This window comes from Dipodomys spectabilis, unplaced genomic scaffold (genome assembly GCF_019054845.1).
Source record: "Dipodomys spectabilis isolate Male_0828 unplaced genomic scaffold, ASM1905484v1 ptg000046l, whole genome shotgun sequence".
Lineage (NCBI taxonomy): Eukaryota > Metazoa > Chordata > Mammalia > Rodentia > Heteromyidae > Dipodomys > Dipodomys spectabilis.
This window is the reverse complement of record NW_024870723.1, coordinates 7,131,721-7,148,650: the sequence shown is the minus strand read 5'-3', so window position 1 is coordinate 7,148,650 and position 16,930 is coordinate 7,131,721. Positions and strand designations below refer to the sequence as shown.

The 16,930-nt window shown below is 43.7% G+C and overlaps 1 protein-coding gene across 1 annotated transcript in view; it reads left to right on the top strand.

Annotated features, from left to right (window-relative positions):
* Window positions 1-16,930, top strand: part of Ttll11 (tubulin tyrosine ligase like 11) — a 226,743-nt gene that overhangs the window by 30,302 nt on the left and 179,511 nt on the right. The window contains exons 2-3 of the mRNA XM_042678654.1: window positions 9,276-9,372; window positions 14,952-15,085. Of these exons, the coding sequence (XP_042534588.1) occupies window positions 9,276-9,372; window positions 14,952-15,085 (231 nt within the window). The remainder of the gene's footprint in view (window positions 1-9,275; window positions 9,373-14,951; window positions 15,086-16,930) is intronic.

Sequence of the window (16,930 nt, the reverse complement as noted above, 5' to 3'; positions counted from 1 at the left end):
AACCTTTCGCCTGTGTGGTGGTTTTCCATCCCCATGACATGGCCTGTCAGGGAGGCTTGGCTGCTCATCTTTCTCAGATGATGAAAGCGAGGCCTTTCCCAGTTGGCAGGGCTGAGATCTGAATCCAGGTCCTTGAACTTGGGGCAATGCATGCCTGCAAGTGTGGGCTCCCCAGAGGTAGTTGCCTACTCATTAAGACATACGTGGCTTCCATGCCCAGAATGCTCTGGGTGCATCTTTAGTCTTATGCTAGTCTTGAAAACAAAGATACTTCCACTCCAAACCCCCAGCTCTTCAGGTGTTGGACGTGGGAAAGATTTCTTTGTTGTTGTTGTTATTGTTTAACTGGGATTTGAATTCAGGGCCTAGCCTCTGTCCCTTAAAATTTTTCAAGGGTAGTGTCTACTTGAGCCACACATTCACTTCAGGCTTTTGTTGTTGTTGACTAATCAAAGCTAACAGTCTTACTGACTTTCCAAAGCTGACTTTGAACCATGACCCTCAGGTCTCAACCTCCTGAGTAGCTAGGATTATAGGCATGAGCCACAGGCACCTTGCTGGGAAAGGACTTGGTTTTGGTTTTGTTTCTGAGCAGTTGATTTGTATGAAGTGAAGAGTGAAGAGAAAAGGATGGAAAAGAAGGAAATCAGCCTTGTTTGACACCCTAAGCAGCTGAGTCTGTGTATGGTGTGGTGCTGAGTGGTTCACGCGCATTGTTTATCCTCACAGTGAATCAGGCTTAGAGTTGCTCCCTACTTCCCCACCAACACATTATGATCAGTGTCTTCAAACTGGTCTCTCCATGTGGGTGAGGTTTTCCTCCAGCAGCACCAATTCCCATAGGCAGGAATCCACTTGTGATACTTCCCTCCCCCTCCCGCCAACCTTGTGGCTGTCTCTTCTCCACCGCATGGGAGAGCCAAGGTGTGAGCCCCAGGGAAGCAAGGTGAGCCAGCCTCCCTCCTTCAGGCTGGAAAGGGCCTCCTCCATCGATCAGTCAGATCTTTGGCAGTCAGAGCTGTGTTCAGGATCTGATAGTGCTATAGTTTAGATTGAGAACGGTGTGCAAAGTTCTGTGGTATATATATAGAGTCTTGGACCCAGCCCATGGCACTATTGGGAAGTGGTGGTCTTCCACCTAGGGCCTAGGGAGAGAGTTGAGTTCATTAGGGAAGTGCCCTCCATAGGGTTATTGGAACTCTGGTCCCTCCTCGTCCTCTCTTGGCTTCCTTGCCATGAAATAAACAACTCTGCCATGCCATGACACCTCACCGCAGCCCAAAAGCAACATGGCCAACAAACCATGGGTTGAAATCTCCCAAACTGTGAGCCAAAAAATGATTTTCTCTTTATAAGTCAATACTTTTAGTTATTTGTTAAATAGAAAGCTGACAGATTTCCACCAGTGTTTACTTAGTCTTACTTCCTCACTTGAGGAAGTGTTAAATCTATAGTCCATCCTCCAAGGGGAGCTGCTTAGTCTTTCCTTGTCTTTATTGTCCACCTCTGGGCATTTGTGTGCTATAGTCTTCTCTGATGATTTTTATTCTTAGTATTTTTCTCTCCTTTGGTCTTGATGTCTGTATTAGTGAGAAGTTTTCTAACAGTGACAAAATACATGTGAAAACAGCTGAAGGGAGCAAACATGTGGCTCATGGTTTCCGAGGTATCAGTCTATGGTGCACCAGCCTCATTGCTTCTAGTGTAGCAGCCATCATGGTGAGAGGACATGGCAGCCGGGAGAGCTGGGGACAGAACACACCCTTCCAGGAAATACCTTCCTTCAACTAGACCCTGCTCCTGGCATCTGCCATCAAGTTAGAAATCCATCAATGAACATTTCGTTGGGGACCAGGCCTTTAACGCACGAGCCTTTGGGGCACATTTATATAAATAACAACAGGGTTTCTGTTATCAGTGGCCATAGCCACTCTCTAGAAGGGCCCTGCAGGGACAGATGTGTGAATTGGACGTGGTTCAATGAAGAGGTAAAAAATGTGTGCAACAAAAGAAACTTGTCATAGGTTTTAGAGAGATTAGAGGTGCCATGGGGGGCAAAAGGAAATCTAGAGGCCACTCTACACTGTGGGTGGGGAGAGGGAGAAGAGGAGGGAGATCGGACACTCTCTGGGACTGTGCCCTTCACGTGATCTATGGCCACTATCCTGTAGGCTTTCCCTTAGGGGTTGTAGAATGGCTACTTAAACCGGATAAGAAGGGGGAATTTCTGTATGCAGTGCTGGTGTTGGATGTTAGTTATATGACCAGCAGCTGATGGAATGTGTTGCTTGGGTCAGTAGAATAAGCAAAAGCCAGTGGTATCATGAATAACCAACTCCATGGGGGAATTTTAGATAGGCCAAAGGAAACTGGGTATTGACTGGGTTCCAACTAATCTATGACAGGCATAAAAATAATGCAAAGGCAGAAATTATGTTAAATAAATTTATAACATCTTCCTTGAAATGTCACAACTGCCTGCTGTATATGTTCACTTATTTTCATAGGTGAATTCATCTATCCATCTGTCAATCCATGTAGCCTAGTAGAATTGAAAGAGCACAAACTTTGGAGAAAGACCAACATGACTTCAAATTCTGGGTTTGCCACTAATTAGCAATGGGGTTGTATTTCTTTTGTAAAATGGAGGCATATGTTTAAATACCTGACACACAATTAAGTGCATCATAAAGAGTAATCATTACATACATTATAGAAATATATGTTTTAGGGCCTGGGAAGGTGGCTCAGTGGTAGAGTGCTTGCCTTGCATGCATGAGGCCCTGGGTTCGATTCCTTAACACCATATAAGCAGAAAATGCCAGAAGTGGTACTATGCGTCAGGTGGTAGAGTGCTAGCCTTGAGCTGAAGAGCTGAGTGACAGTGCCCATGCCCAGAGTTCAGGCCCTACAACCGACAAAAAAAAAGAAAGAAAGAAAGAAGAAAGATATGTTTTAAATCCCTTCATCCTCAAAGTGCTTTGTTTCTCTGTGATCTTGTTTATAAACCTGAAGTGGTACATTTGTCATCCATTGCTGTGTAACAAATGGGCCCAAACACTTGGCACTTTAAAATAGCATTTATGACCACACATAGGAATGAACCACTGCTCATCCTGTGATCTCAGCTACTTAAGAAGTGGAGCTTGTGGTTTAAGGTCGGCCCAGAACACCGCCCCCCCCCCCCAAAAAAAAATCAGTGAGACTCCCAAATCTCAATGAAAAAGTTGGGTGAGGTAACAAATACTGTCATCTCAGCTACTTGGGAAGTATAAAAATAGTATTGTGAGACCCTATCCCCAAACTATCTAAAGAAACAAATGATGGTAACATAGCTCAATTGGTAAATCATCTGTCTAGCAAGCATGAGGCCCTGAGTTCAAACCCCTAGTACTACCAAAAAACCAAACAAGTTTATTATCAAATGTGATTTCTTAGAGTAAAGATTCTCTCATGAGGCAGCCAAGCCGTTGGCCAGGGCTGCTGTGGCCAGAGCAGAGATTCTGAGAGCTTGATGGGGGCTGAAGGATCCACTGCCACACTCATTCTTATGGCTGTTGACCTGAGACTTCCATTGCTGACCTAGGTGCCTCTTCCTAGGTATTCCCAAGGTGGATTATGGAGAGAAAAAGTGAGAAGGGAGTGAGAAGAAAGAAAGAGAGGTGATTTTGAGATCAGGAGACAGAGACAGGGCAAGATTGACCGAGAGAAGGGAAAAAGGTTGAGATGATAAATTGGGGGGAGAGGTTGAGAGAGAGGAGAGAAGAGAGAGAGAGAGAGAGAGAGAGAGAGAGAGAGAGAGAAGAGAGAGGAGATAGTGAGACTGGGAGAGAGGAGAAATTGGGAGAGGTAAGAGGGAGACTGAGAGAGAGGGAGAGAAATTAAGCCTATGCCAGCATGGTAGAGGACACACAAGTGCAGGCACCAGAGAGGCAGGATCATTGGAGGCTTAGGGGCTGCTGACCACAGATGTGTAGGTGAAGAAGGAGGTGGGAAGAAAAATAAAATGTCTCCAGTTCATTGTGTCTGGAGGAGAAAGCAGTTGCGTGAACATAAAGGCTGACAAAGTAGAGGCTGAACTTGAGATTCAACAGAGCATCAATAGACAGGAATCGATTATAAACTTCTGCTCCAGGGCATTCTGGGAGGGTCTTGCATACAGGTGCATCACAGTAGCCTTGTAGGAGAGCTTTCCTAATGTTGCTTCACATTTGGCTGGCATGTGTTGTTAACTGGAGCTTGTTCATTGAGCTGATTTCTTTGGACACCAAACATAATAACCTCTCCTACACAAGAACAATGTAAACTGTTCATAAAACACTTCCTGTGCATTGCCTGAGTCCACTCAGCAGCCCCAGCTGGACAGTTTTTGTTGTGATTTCTTTACTCAGTTAAAGATGAGCAGGGGAAGCACAGAGGGGCAGAGGCATCATTTCAAGGTCTCAGGGTGGGATGCAGTGGGTTGGAGCTTGATCCAGGATCTCCTGGGCTCAACCACAATGTGCTGGATGCTTCTACTTCCTCCTGTTACTCTTGGATGCTTCGGGCCACGCAACGTAAAGCACCAGTTTGGATCCCTTTCCCTGTCAATGCGTCGTTACACATATACTTGTCCATATCAAAGCATATAACTCTACTTTTATCCCATGACTTGAAAGATTTCTTGTTCATGAAGAAATTTTCTGAAGAAAATCATTCACAAAGTACAGAAGTGTGAACTGGGCTTTCATCAGCGTTCACTGTGAAATTTCTTTTTGCCACAGCCCCAGGGGGTGGGGTTTGAACTGGCTCTCTGGGCCATTCGAAGAGAGACCCTGTATCAGTTCCCGAGGGGCAGACAGGCTCAAAGGATCTTTAATGGCTCCAGTTCTTGCTTGAGCCTATTTTGCAAGTGTGCTTTCAATCTTTCTGGGAAACAGAAGAAAAGATTTTTGGACTGCCCAGCTGTGTACCCTGAGGGAGGAACTTCCTTTGTGTCAAAGATGGAAGAGCGTCCATGAGCGTGTTAGTTGCATTATTTCATGGGTAACCAATGGATACAGTTCAGAAAGTAGTGCGTAGAGGTGTGTTAGAGTCACATTACTAGAATGAAGTGCCTGAGGCAATTCATTTATAAAGAGAAAAGGTTTAGCTTATGGTCTTAGAGGGCCCAGTCTGAGCCTGCATATCTCCATTGCTTTGGGCCTCTGGTGGGAATGCCAGATGGTGATAGTAGGTAACTGTTCTCGTGTCTGTGTTGGGAGCTAGGACACAGTGATCCCAAGTCCCTCCTCTCAGAGGTTCTACCCCACCTCTTGTCTATCTCCCCCCCCCCCCCCCAGCCACACACACACCTGGCGGCCTTGGAATCAGGAGGACCTGGATTGGACCTCTATCCTGACTAGCTCTGGGGCCTTGGGGGAGTTCTTTACTCTTTGGAAGCTTTGGTGTGAATACAGGGTTTCTAGTGCTCCTTTTCTTATAAGACAGTGGTGAGAGTTAAATGAGATCATATACACAAAGCATCCAACAAACACATAACTACAAACCCCAGTAACAATGCTGAGCAGATTTTTACATGTAGGTTTTTGAGCTTGACTGAACTAATTTGTGTGTGGATGTGATTTTCCTATCATCTACAAGAAGATAACTTTATTAATTTCTAATGTGATTGTCTTTGATTTTTTTCCCTCTTGCCAGTTGCTGACTAGAACTGTGAAGACTATGTTGAGTTGAATATTATGCTGAGTGGTGAGAGTGGCTGTCTCGGTCTTATTCTTCTTCATGATTTTGCAGGAAAAACTTTCATTTACCCTTGAATATGTATAATATTAGCTGTGTATGAAAACAGTTTTGGTTTTTTTGCCAGTCCTGTAGCTTGAACTCAGAGCCTGGGCACTATCCCTGAGCCTCTCTGTGCTCAAGGCTAGCACTTTACCACTTGAGCCATAGTGCCACTTCTGGCTTTCTCTGTTTATGTAGTATTGAGAAATTGAACCCAGGGCTGCACGCATGCTTAGCAAGTACTTGACCACTAAGCCACATTCCCAGCCTGAAAACAGGTTTTAAAAAGAATTTTAGGCTGGGTGCTGGTAACTCATGTCTGTAATCCTAACTACTCAAGGAGGCTGACATCTTAGGATTGTGTTTTGAAGCAAGGCTGGTCAGAAAGGTCTATGAGACTTATCTCCAATTAACCAGCAAAAAAAGTCAGAAGTAGAGGTGTGGCTTAAGTGGTAGAGCATCAGTCTTGGGCAAAAAAAAGCTAAGGGACAGCACCCAGACCCTCTGTTCAAGCCCTAGTACTCTTACAAAAAAAAAAGCCTTAAGAAGTTGTGTGCCCTTTTATTCCCAAGCCCCCAGCACAGTGTCTGATACATAATCATGATTTAATGGATAAAATGTGTGAAAAATGGTGGTTTCTCAAAACTGAATGAGCTGAAGGTACTTCTTCATTTTAATTTTTGGTCTTGGTGTTTGAACTCAGGGCTGGTGCTTGCTCTACTACTTGATTATACTCCAGCCCCTGCCAAAGGAGCTTCTGGGCAGAGGGTTCACTTGGTATTGTTTTATTTTATTCTATTTGTCGGTCATGGGGCTTGAACTCTGGGCCTGGATGCTGGCCCTCAGCTCTTCAGCTCAAGGCAAGCAGTCTACTACTTAAGCCATAGTGCTACTTACGGCTTTTTCTGCTTATGTGGTGCTAAGGAATCGAACCCAGGCCCTCATGCATGCAAGGCAAGCACTCTACCACTCAGCCATCTTTCCAGCCCCACTTGGTATTGTAAGGGTAGTAAGGACTAGAGGTTGGTGACAAGCTCGATAAAGTGTTGTCAGGTGACCTACTGGCAAGGAGCAGGTCACAGAACCGCCACGGATCTCACTACACTTTGCTTGGAGACCTTTTGATTTATTCTATTTTCTCTTCCCTCCCTCCCTCCCTCCCTCCCTCTCTCTCCTTCCTTCCTTCCTTCCTTCCTTTCCTCTCTTTTTCTGTTGTCTGTGTTTTTGAACTCTGGGCACTGTCCCTGAGGTTTTATGTTCAAGCCACAGCTCTACTTCCAGCGTTTCCAATAGTTAATTGGAGATAAGAGTCTCCCACGTTTTTCTGCCCAGGCTGGCTTTGAACTATAATCCTCAAAGCTCAGCCATCGGTGCCTGTTTATTCTATTTTCTATTGTATTTATTTGGGTACTGAGGGTTGAACTAGTGCTTGCTAGGCAAGTGCTCTACTAATTGAGCTGTCCGCCCAAGATCAAGCCTTGTGTTTTTTCCCTGGGGCCTGTCTGAGACTGAAATCCACTTATCTCTATCCCTCTTTCCCAGGTGGGATTGTGTGTGGTGTGAGCTACCACTCTTGGCTTGTTTAAGATGAGGATTCACTAACTTTTTGCCCAGGCTGTCCTTCACCCATGAACCTCCTGCCCTCTTCCTCCTAAGTAACTTGAATTACAGGTATGAGCCACTGCAGCCAGCTGAGTGCATTTTAGAGACACCTATCTGTCTGGTTATCTTTCTCTCGTCTATATTAGCACTTAACAGCTGGAAGAAAATAACATATGTTATATCTCTTTGTATTTATGACTGCTGAATAAATAACTTATAGCCCACTGGGTACACAGAAAACGAGTGAAATGCTATAAATTATAGATGAAATTGCGAATGCTGCTGGAGTGTAGCATATGCCTTGCTTTGGCACAGATTTGAAATGGTGTAGCTGATTTAAAGGGCTTGAGTCTGTTCGCCTTCATTTTAATTTGGAAACGATTGGATAGCATCGAGTCACAACTGGAATCTCGTTAGTCATGCCATGTCCTCCTACCGGAACCTAGCCCCTCAACTTAAGAGCAGATAAAAATTCAGATTAACTGTTGTCTTAGCGTGGAAACTGAACAATGTTATTTAATGTGTTGGTGTTTCTCTTCATTTGGACTCCTAACAAGCAAGTTCTAAATATGAGCTAGCATGTTCTTCCTTTCCCTTTTTAACAAGGTCAGCTGAGATGCAGATTTACACAACATGTTCTGTAAATGCAGAACGTGTTAATAACTTTGAAGAGGCACCAGGATGGAGTGGAAAGAACAAACCTTTCTGTCTCACTGAAGGATTTTTCTGACTGCAAATAATTGAAACCTCGCAGCTTGTGCCAAAGAGGATTTCAGCACACCCCAAAAAGATATTCTCGGGATACAAGCCTGTTTTGTAGGACCCAAGGGAAGAAGCGGTAGCCAGCTCATGGGACTGCAAGCCCTGGGACCAGAGGCCTCTCCATCTGTCTCCAGGCAACATGGCCTCACCTCTCTCTCTCTCTCTCTCTCTCTCTCTCTCTCTCTCAGCAGACTGGCTTCTCTTTGTACATAGCTGCTCCAGCTGCCCAGCTCTGGCTTTTTATATTTTTTATTGCTCCAGTTCAAGGGCCAGCTGAGGCTGCCTGGCATCTCAGATTTCCAAATTCCTGGAAGACAGAATCTAGTTATCTCATCTTGAGTCAGATGACCCCTCTTAACTTGTTCATGTATTAATGCAAAAAGTCTTTACTGTAGGGTTCCAGGAACTGTTTTAGGCACTGGGGATATATCCTGCCCTTGTGTGAGGGAGAGAGGGGGGAGAGGTTCTATTCATTCTTTCAGGGATGGGTAGAGAGTTTCAATTTGCAAAGAAAGGGAAAGAGGTAAGCGTTTATTTGGGTAGACTTGGAGTCAAACCCTGATTCTTCCCCTTCCATAAACTTTGTGCTACCTAAGGCATGTCAAACTATTTTCTATAGCCTCATATTTTTAATTAGCTAAAAGGGAATATTCCATTAGAATCTAGCTATGAGAACTGAAGTGAAATTGTGCTTGTAAAGCCAGTGGCATGTGTATGTGACAAACCTGTCTGAATCTGTTTCTTCATCTACAAATGGAAGACTGTATCATCTACCTCACATGCTCATTAGGATAACCCAATCATGTCGTGTGCCAGGTGTTAGGAATTGTACCTAGTGGACACCCACTATGGTCCCTATCCCTTTTGTAATTAATCACATATTTTTTTGTCCATTATGGGACTTGAACTCAGGGCCTGAGCACTGTCCCTGAGCTCTTTTGCTCAAGACCAGCGCTCTGCCACTTTGAGCCACAGTATCACTTCTACTTTTCTGGTGGTTTATTGGAGATAAGAGTCTCACAGACTTTCTTGCCCAGGTTGGCTTTGAATCGTGATCCTCAGATTTTAGCCTCCTCAATAGCTCAGATGATAAGCATGGGCTACCACTGCCTCGCTAATTAATCACATTTTGGTTTTCTGTATTCTAGTTTCCATTTGGCCGACGCTTGCCTTGTGACATCTACTGGCATGGAGTTTCATTTCATGACAATGACATATTCTCTGGTCAAGTGAACAAGTTTCCAGGTATCTGCTGTTATTGTTGACATTTGAAAGTGTTTCTGGTGTTTCTACCACCTATAAAAAAAAAAAAAAACCATGACAGTGTGTTGAGCTCAAACTTGAAGACTCTTAATTGGGAATTGCTGCCTGTGTGTTCTGCTGCATTGCTGTTGTCATGGGAGGAAAGTTAGCACAGAGATAATCAGGACTTAAGCCTCCCAGGACTTCAAGAGTGCAGACTAGCTTTTGCAGACATTGAGACAGGCTTTCTTGGTCTAATTCCACTGGTGGGAGAATATGATTTTTCACTTGTTAGGTTATAGATATAATATAGGGGGGGGGTCTAGTGATGAAACTATATGCTCCAAATGAACTGGAACATTCCTCCCATGGGAACTAAAATTCTAGGAATGTATCCTATAAAGGAAGTATCAGTTTCCCCCCTCTTTAATGATCTTATTTGGAGATAACCATTTTCAAAACCAGATTCTCTAGTCTGCATTCTAAGTGCCCTGGGCTATAGGCAGCCTCAGCTAGTACATAATGACACAGGCACTCACCAGAAAATTGCCACTGCCAACACATCGGAACATCCGTCACCTCCTCCTGCTATGGTCACTATTTTTCATTGCTTTTGTTCATGCCTATGTGAAGTCAGAGGTTCGGGGTAGTGGGACAGTTAGGGAGAAGGAAATACTTGGTTAAGTTTCTCCACCCACAGGGTCTTATATTTAGTTATTTTACTGCACAGAATATGGTATAATATATTTTTTTCTGTCAGTTGTGGGGCTTGAACTCTGGGCCTGAATACTGTCCCTCAGCTCTTCAGCTCAAGGCTAGCGCTCTACCACTTGAGCCACAGCACCACTTCTGGCTTTTTTTTCTGTTTATGTGGTGCTGAGGAATTGAACAGGGCCTCATGCATGCAAGGCAAGCACTCTACCACTGAGCCACCTTCCCAGCCCTGGTATAATACATTTTTAAAGGGAACATCACCCTGAATCTCATCCCTCATCTGCCAAAATAACAGTGTGCCTATCTTTTATATTTCCTCCCAACCTTAAATGTATTTATCCTTTTTATATGTCAGCATGTAGTTGGCTGAATAGAGATGGTTTTTCTTAGTATAATTCCATCTATATACAAAAGAATTCCATCTATATACAAAAGAGAGCATTAATTTCCTCACTTATCTTTGGCATTCTATATTATATCTTTAAGAAGACCTTGCTCAGGAAACCCAGTACCTGCAGGTCATACACTGGCTAGTTTTACCATCTCTGCTCAGTGGTTTTCAACTTAAGCATGGAGATTTTCCAAGTTGCTGCCGTAGGCCACAGGTAGCTCATAATCATTTAGAAGATGCATGATCAAGAAACACAGCTTATCTTCCACTCAGTTACAGCCATATCTCTTCAGTAGAGTATTTGTAACAATCTCAGGGTCTAGTCTCTAGACAGGATCCATGTCTGCCTTGGCTTAGGTGCTGCATAGGAGTCAGTAGCTCTCATAATTGCTCCACAGTCCACCTTTCAAGTTCCCTCCAAGAACACATCTCACCACACTCACGAAAGCCTGGAGCTATGGCTTCCAACCAGGTATTACCAATCAGGAGTCATTTGAACTATGTGCTTTGTGGTGGAATAACACAGCGAGCCGTATACCTTTATTGGTTTCCAAGGGAACAGAGATGGAAGTTACCCCAAGGTCAAAGTTGTTCTTAGACGAGGAGAAAGGGTTTTGTTAAGAGAATACCACTTTAATGCTATTTTCTCTGCCTTGCTGCTCTTGCTCAGAGAAAGGTTTCTTCCTGATGCCACTAAAAAGACTTCCTGAGATTTGGGAAGACACGATTTAGATGAGAACAACTCTTTGAATTGAAAACAGAGTTGCTCAAACATGAGGCTTCTTCCACATTTTCTCCATCTGCTTCCGAAGAAATCACTTAAATGGTGGAGAGTGGTGAGAAGCAGCTATGGCTGTACTCTAGGAAAACAAAGGAGAAATATAGAAAGAAGTACTCCCAGAGAAATAGGTTTATGAACGGTGATAAAGGAATCTTCATTCCAAAGAAACAAGTTGGCCCCTTCCCAAATTCCCCATGCCAGTGACTGGAACGTGTAATTTTCCACTTTCCTAATAGTAATTGATCTGCTGTACAAGTAGGCCTTAGATCCTCTCAAACGAACACACAGCACTGCACATCCTCTACCCTATGACAGATAGCAAGCCTCAGCCCCAGGGTAGTTCCAGAACCTTCTGTTCTTTGATATGAGTTATATCCAAGTTTTTCTTGTGTCTCTCATCCCATAAGTATGAAAATGCATTCTCCAGGATTGGTCTATAACTTAGCATAATAAGCTCTGGTGAATGTATCAGATATGTATAGACACGTCATGTACAGCAAAACAAAAAACTTCTGGGTATACATACACATGTAATATATTTTATTTGTGTCACCACATTAGGTTTTATTTGGGTAATTTCTTTGCTTAAAACACATTATTGTATCTTAACTGAGCTAAGACTTACTATAAAAATAGCTGTGTCTTTGCTTTAAGATAATCCCAAATGATCGATTCTCAGCTTCTAAAGAACAGTTAATTATTGAGTTCCGTGGTCTGAGATATTTGGTAGTCCAGGGTAGATGAAGTAGAGCTTCAGTGAGGCATCTGTGGCTTTTGGCTGGATGTCTGGGCTCTGGGGACACAGAAAGACAAGAAGAAAGGTGCGCAAGAGAATAAAGCACGATGTTAGTGTGACTCCAGAGGTAGCTTGGAGTACCTAGGAGTCCTGAGTGAGCAAGGACACGCAACCTGATCCAGCTTTGTGTGGGTGTCAGGCAGCGTAAGAGATCCTGAAGAAGATTGGCTTATGAGCTGAGCCTCCAGGAATGAATGCCCGCCCCCTCCCCAAGTGCCAATCAGGGAACAAAGGCACGAAATTCTTTGTGCATGCTGCTCATGCAGTGAAGGACAAGTGACACAGGATGTCTCAAGTGGACCCGATGAATGGGGCAATGAAGTGACAAGCAGAGGCCTGACACATCACTGTCATAGCCAGAAGGGTTTGAGAACCACTGAGACACTTACATGAGACAATAGCCCAGGCCAGCTTGTCTTTCAGAAAGATCATCCTGAGGGCCACATTGGCAGTGGCAGAAAAGCTGGGAGGAAATGGGTTTAGCTACGAGGTGGAACCCAGGCCGAAGATGAACTAATTAGTAACAGTGGGAACAAAGGAAGAGGAGGTGAATCCCAAAAAAATATTTGCTGTAGCACGTTTTATCAATGGTGATTACAGAGTACTCCAAATACATATAGCTCAGTCTGTTTTTGCTTTGACGGGGCTGTGTGGGGAAACCTGAGGACTGGTCTCCTGGTTGATTCCAATGCTTTAAGACCCTCAGGCCTTGCATCTCCAGGGTAGCAGACAGAACTCAGACCTCAGGAAGCATGCCCATGGTGTCAGAAGCTCGGCCTGAGTTAGTTTCTCCATCTGGTAAGGGAACAGCTGCTGCAGAAACATCTAGAGATAGACCTTACTGAGAAACTTAGGAAGTCAGTCAGCCTCCATAGAGCCTGTTAGTAAGTAGCAAGACCCTGGACAGTGGGCTCACATTACAGGCAGGAGGAGTCTACCTTTTGGGTAGACTTAGAGGGAGCATAGATGAGGGTGAAAAGAGGAGGTTCATTGACGAGAACAAAGCAAAACCTCAGCTCTACGTGCTGCTCAGGTGGCCGTTCAGTCCCCAGGAGTAAAAGATAGATGACCAAAATGGAGGATGAAGCCATAGAGCCTCAGAAAAACACATGATTGGTACACCAAGTCAAGTTCAAGTTTTAGCAGAGAGGACCAGATAGTTAGATCTAGAGCCGAGAGAGGGGATACCTTGGGTAGGTTGGGTGCTGCGACTGCTAAGGGAAGAGGCCAGTCCTGACCAGCAGGAATGTGGCATAAGATGCCGCCACTTCTCCCATCCATGTCTGAGTGGCTAGAGGCAGGAATGACAGTAGCTTCTATGGCAAATCTTGTGAGTTGCCTGTGATTCTTTTCCTGGCAGCCCTGCAGGGATACAGAGCTGGGCTGGGGGGGGGGGGGGCTGTTTTGGTGACTAGTGGATATCAGACATTCCTTCAAGCAGGGTTCTGACAGCCAGAGGGCAGGCAGTGTTAGGGATGGGCAGCGTTTGACCTTTAGGACACAATTGAAGTTAGCTGCTTTCAGTGGAGAACTCCCTAGAGACACAAAGGTAAACTTGGAAACCAGATCTGTTAGCAGTGGGGAACTAAGGATGCATGTTACAAAAGGAACCATTGGCCAGGCGCATGCCTTGTCATCCTAGCTACTCAGGATGCTGAGTATGGTGGTTTGAAACCAGCCTGGGCAGGGAAGTCCATGATACTCTTATCTCCAATTAACCACCAAAAGTCTGGAAGTAGAGCTGTGGCTCAAGTGCTAGAGTGGTTAAGTATTAACTTCTTGCTAGACAGGTGCTCTACTGCTGTGCCACAACTTCAGCCCTTATTGAGCTTTTTGATATGCCAAGGGAAGGGAGAAGTTGTAATTCTAATCTTCCTTCTCAGATGTTCATTTGGTTCCTGAACATGAGGGTCAAGAGAAACATCATTATCTCTGACTGGGCCCATTTTAAACATGTGATGATTGGGGCATGCCAAGCTACGGGGAACTCTAATTTCTATTAGAGATAATTGTGCCATGCTCATTTCTAATGACAGTCATGGACCACTTTAATCTCTTTCAGGATACAGGTTATTTTTAATATGCATTTTTAGCCTTAAATAAGCAGGCTAAATTTTGTAGTTCTTTTTAACCTATTTCTTAAAATTTGCTAAGATAAACAATATTGTTTCCTTGCTTGCCAGAGATACCAATGATGTTACAAAAATAATGTCCACCATTATTTCTTAAAGTATGTTTTAGATGAGACACTTCAGTTTCCTCTGGTCAAATTAATGAAAGCTGATCAATGTCAATATAAGTACTTAGAACTAAGAATTCCTATGAATTACATTCTCCCCACCCCAAACTATAAATTTTGCTTTGATAGCCTTTCCATTTCCTGTCCTTGATCCAAGAAGACAGATTTTATGCTGAAAGGTGTTTGTGTGTGTTTTTCTATTTTATACCTCAATACTCATGAAAGATTAAAACCTGGAAACTTAATTTTCTCATCATGTCACCAGAGTCTACTAGATAATATTCTCTAGGGTAAAAGATAGAAAGAATCTCAGAAATATGTGCGCTAGCCCCCAACTAAAGAGGGTATTAAGTTTTAAGTGCAAGATAGAAATTCTTCTTGTGCCCATTACCTATTGAAATGGCAGCCAGATGATAAACTGGGTGAAAACCCATCTATTCAAAGGGATGCTTCATTTTTTATAATGAATGCTGTCTTCTTTCACTATTCTGGTAGCTCTTTCCAAAGAGCCACTACTGCGAGGAACAACTCATACTTACTGTAAACACTGCTTTTAAAAAGTGGCCATGGTGGATGGATGGTTTTAAAGATCCCAAATAATGCCCACTTTATAGATGATGACATGTGCTTGTTCAAACCTGACGGTTGGTCTCCTCTCCAGGTATGACAGAGATGGTGCGTAAAATCACCCTGAGCAGAGCTGTGAGAATTATGCAGACCCTCTTCCCCGAAGAGTACAACTTCTACCCTCGCTCGTGGATTCTACCTGAGGAGTTGCAGCTCTTCACAGCTCAGGTAGATGGCACTCTGTCCCCACGACCCCTGAATTATTTGTGCTTGTGACTGATTGTATCCTGAGTCCTGTGTGCGAGGAGCTGGGCTGAAGGAACCCCAGGAAGCTGAGCCTGATTAAGAGGGGGACTCGTGGGTATATGGTGGGTGTTGGCAGTATGCAGAGTTGAATGGGGAGGGTGAGAGGGTGACAGGTAAGTCCACTGAAGAAGTGGGTCTTGCCATGAGAGGACAGGTCTTAGTGATACCAGAAGTAGAACATGGAGACTGGGGCCATTTGGGAAAACCGTAGGAGAGGGATGCCCCAACTTGCAGTGGTATAAGATGGAGGGTGTTGGGCTCTTGCCTAAAGGCTAGGGAACTAGTCTGACAACCTGTAAGTGAGTCTCTTCAAGAGTCCTGCTTTGAATTTGTTCCAGAATCAATTCTCAAATGCCCGGCCTGTGGCACTTATAAGCAAAGTGTTTGAGCTTGGAATCCTTCAGAGTTTTTGCCACTGATTGTGACATAGAAGAAGTAGGGAAGAAGTGTTCAAAATTGCTATTCTGTTTAGTCTCTTACCAGACTATTTAGAATGATTTCACATTCTTTGGCAAGATGTGCAGTCCATACCATAAACATGAACTGCGGGGTCGCTGTGCAACAAAGGTCTGTCTAATTATGGCAAGGCAGTTATCTCTGGGTGGGCCTGCTGTGTTCCAGACATTGGGCTAGAAGCATGATTACTTTTCATCTTCACCCTAACCTTATGGCACGTTTTTGGTTTTGTTGTTGTTGTTGTTGTTGTTTTAAAGATCTCCATTCCATGGATAAGGTCCATGAGGCTTTGGGAAATTTAATGACCTGCTCAGGAAATAAGCCTTAAGTCTAGCACTGACTCGTAGGCCTGTGGTTTTCATATGTTTTGTTGTCTTCATATTGGTTTTAATGTTGAACTACAAAACCTATAATAAAATTATGATTTACTACACACAAAACAGCTTGAAGTACTAATTTTTAAATGGAAGCACTCCAGGAGGCAGCAGTCGTATGGGTTTGTAAACATTTTTTTTTAAATCATCCAACTATTAACTTACACCAGGTGCATTTCATTGCATGTAAATTATGCTCCAATAAAGTTAATTTAAGAAATAACTATTAGCTGTTCTCTGTGCTCTCTCCAATCTCTCACTTCTGTGGCTTTACTCCACAGATGCCTTTCCTTCCCAGGTCCACAGCTATCTATGTCTATTAGCAAGGCTAATTAGGTAGCTCCAACTGTATTAAAAATTAAAAGAGCTGATGCCAGTGGCTCACACCTATAAGTCTAGCAACTCAAGGGGCTGAGACTTGAGAATCATGATTTGAAGCCAGCCCTAATAGACAAATCTTTGAGACACTTATATCTCCAATTAATGAGCAAAAAGCCCGAAGTGGGGGTGTGGCTCAAGTGGTAGAGCACCAGCCATGAGCAAAAAAAGCCAAGTGAGAGTGTGAGGCCCTGAGTTCAAGCCAATAGTGTCAGCACACATTAAAAATCTAATAGAATTAATAAGATCGTCAATCGTCAAAAGTCAAACCTGTAACATTCAAGAAGAGGGAAGTTCAAGGCCAGCCCAAGGGAAGTTTTTATTGCCAGACCATATTTGAAAAGAAACAAAACCAAAAACAGTAAAAGGACTGGTGGTACGTCTCAAGTGGTGGAATGCTTGCCAAGTAAACAGGAGGCATGAATTCAATTCCCAGTACCACACATATACACACAAAAAATAAGGTTAGATAAGTAGACTTATATGGTATGTGCTCTTTTGAGTTTTTTCGTGTTAGAATTCTGTTTTTGAGACTCATCCATGCATTTTGTATATCTCA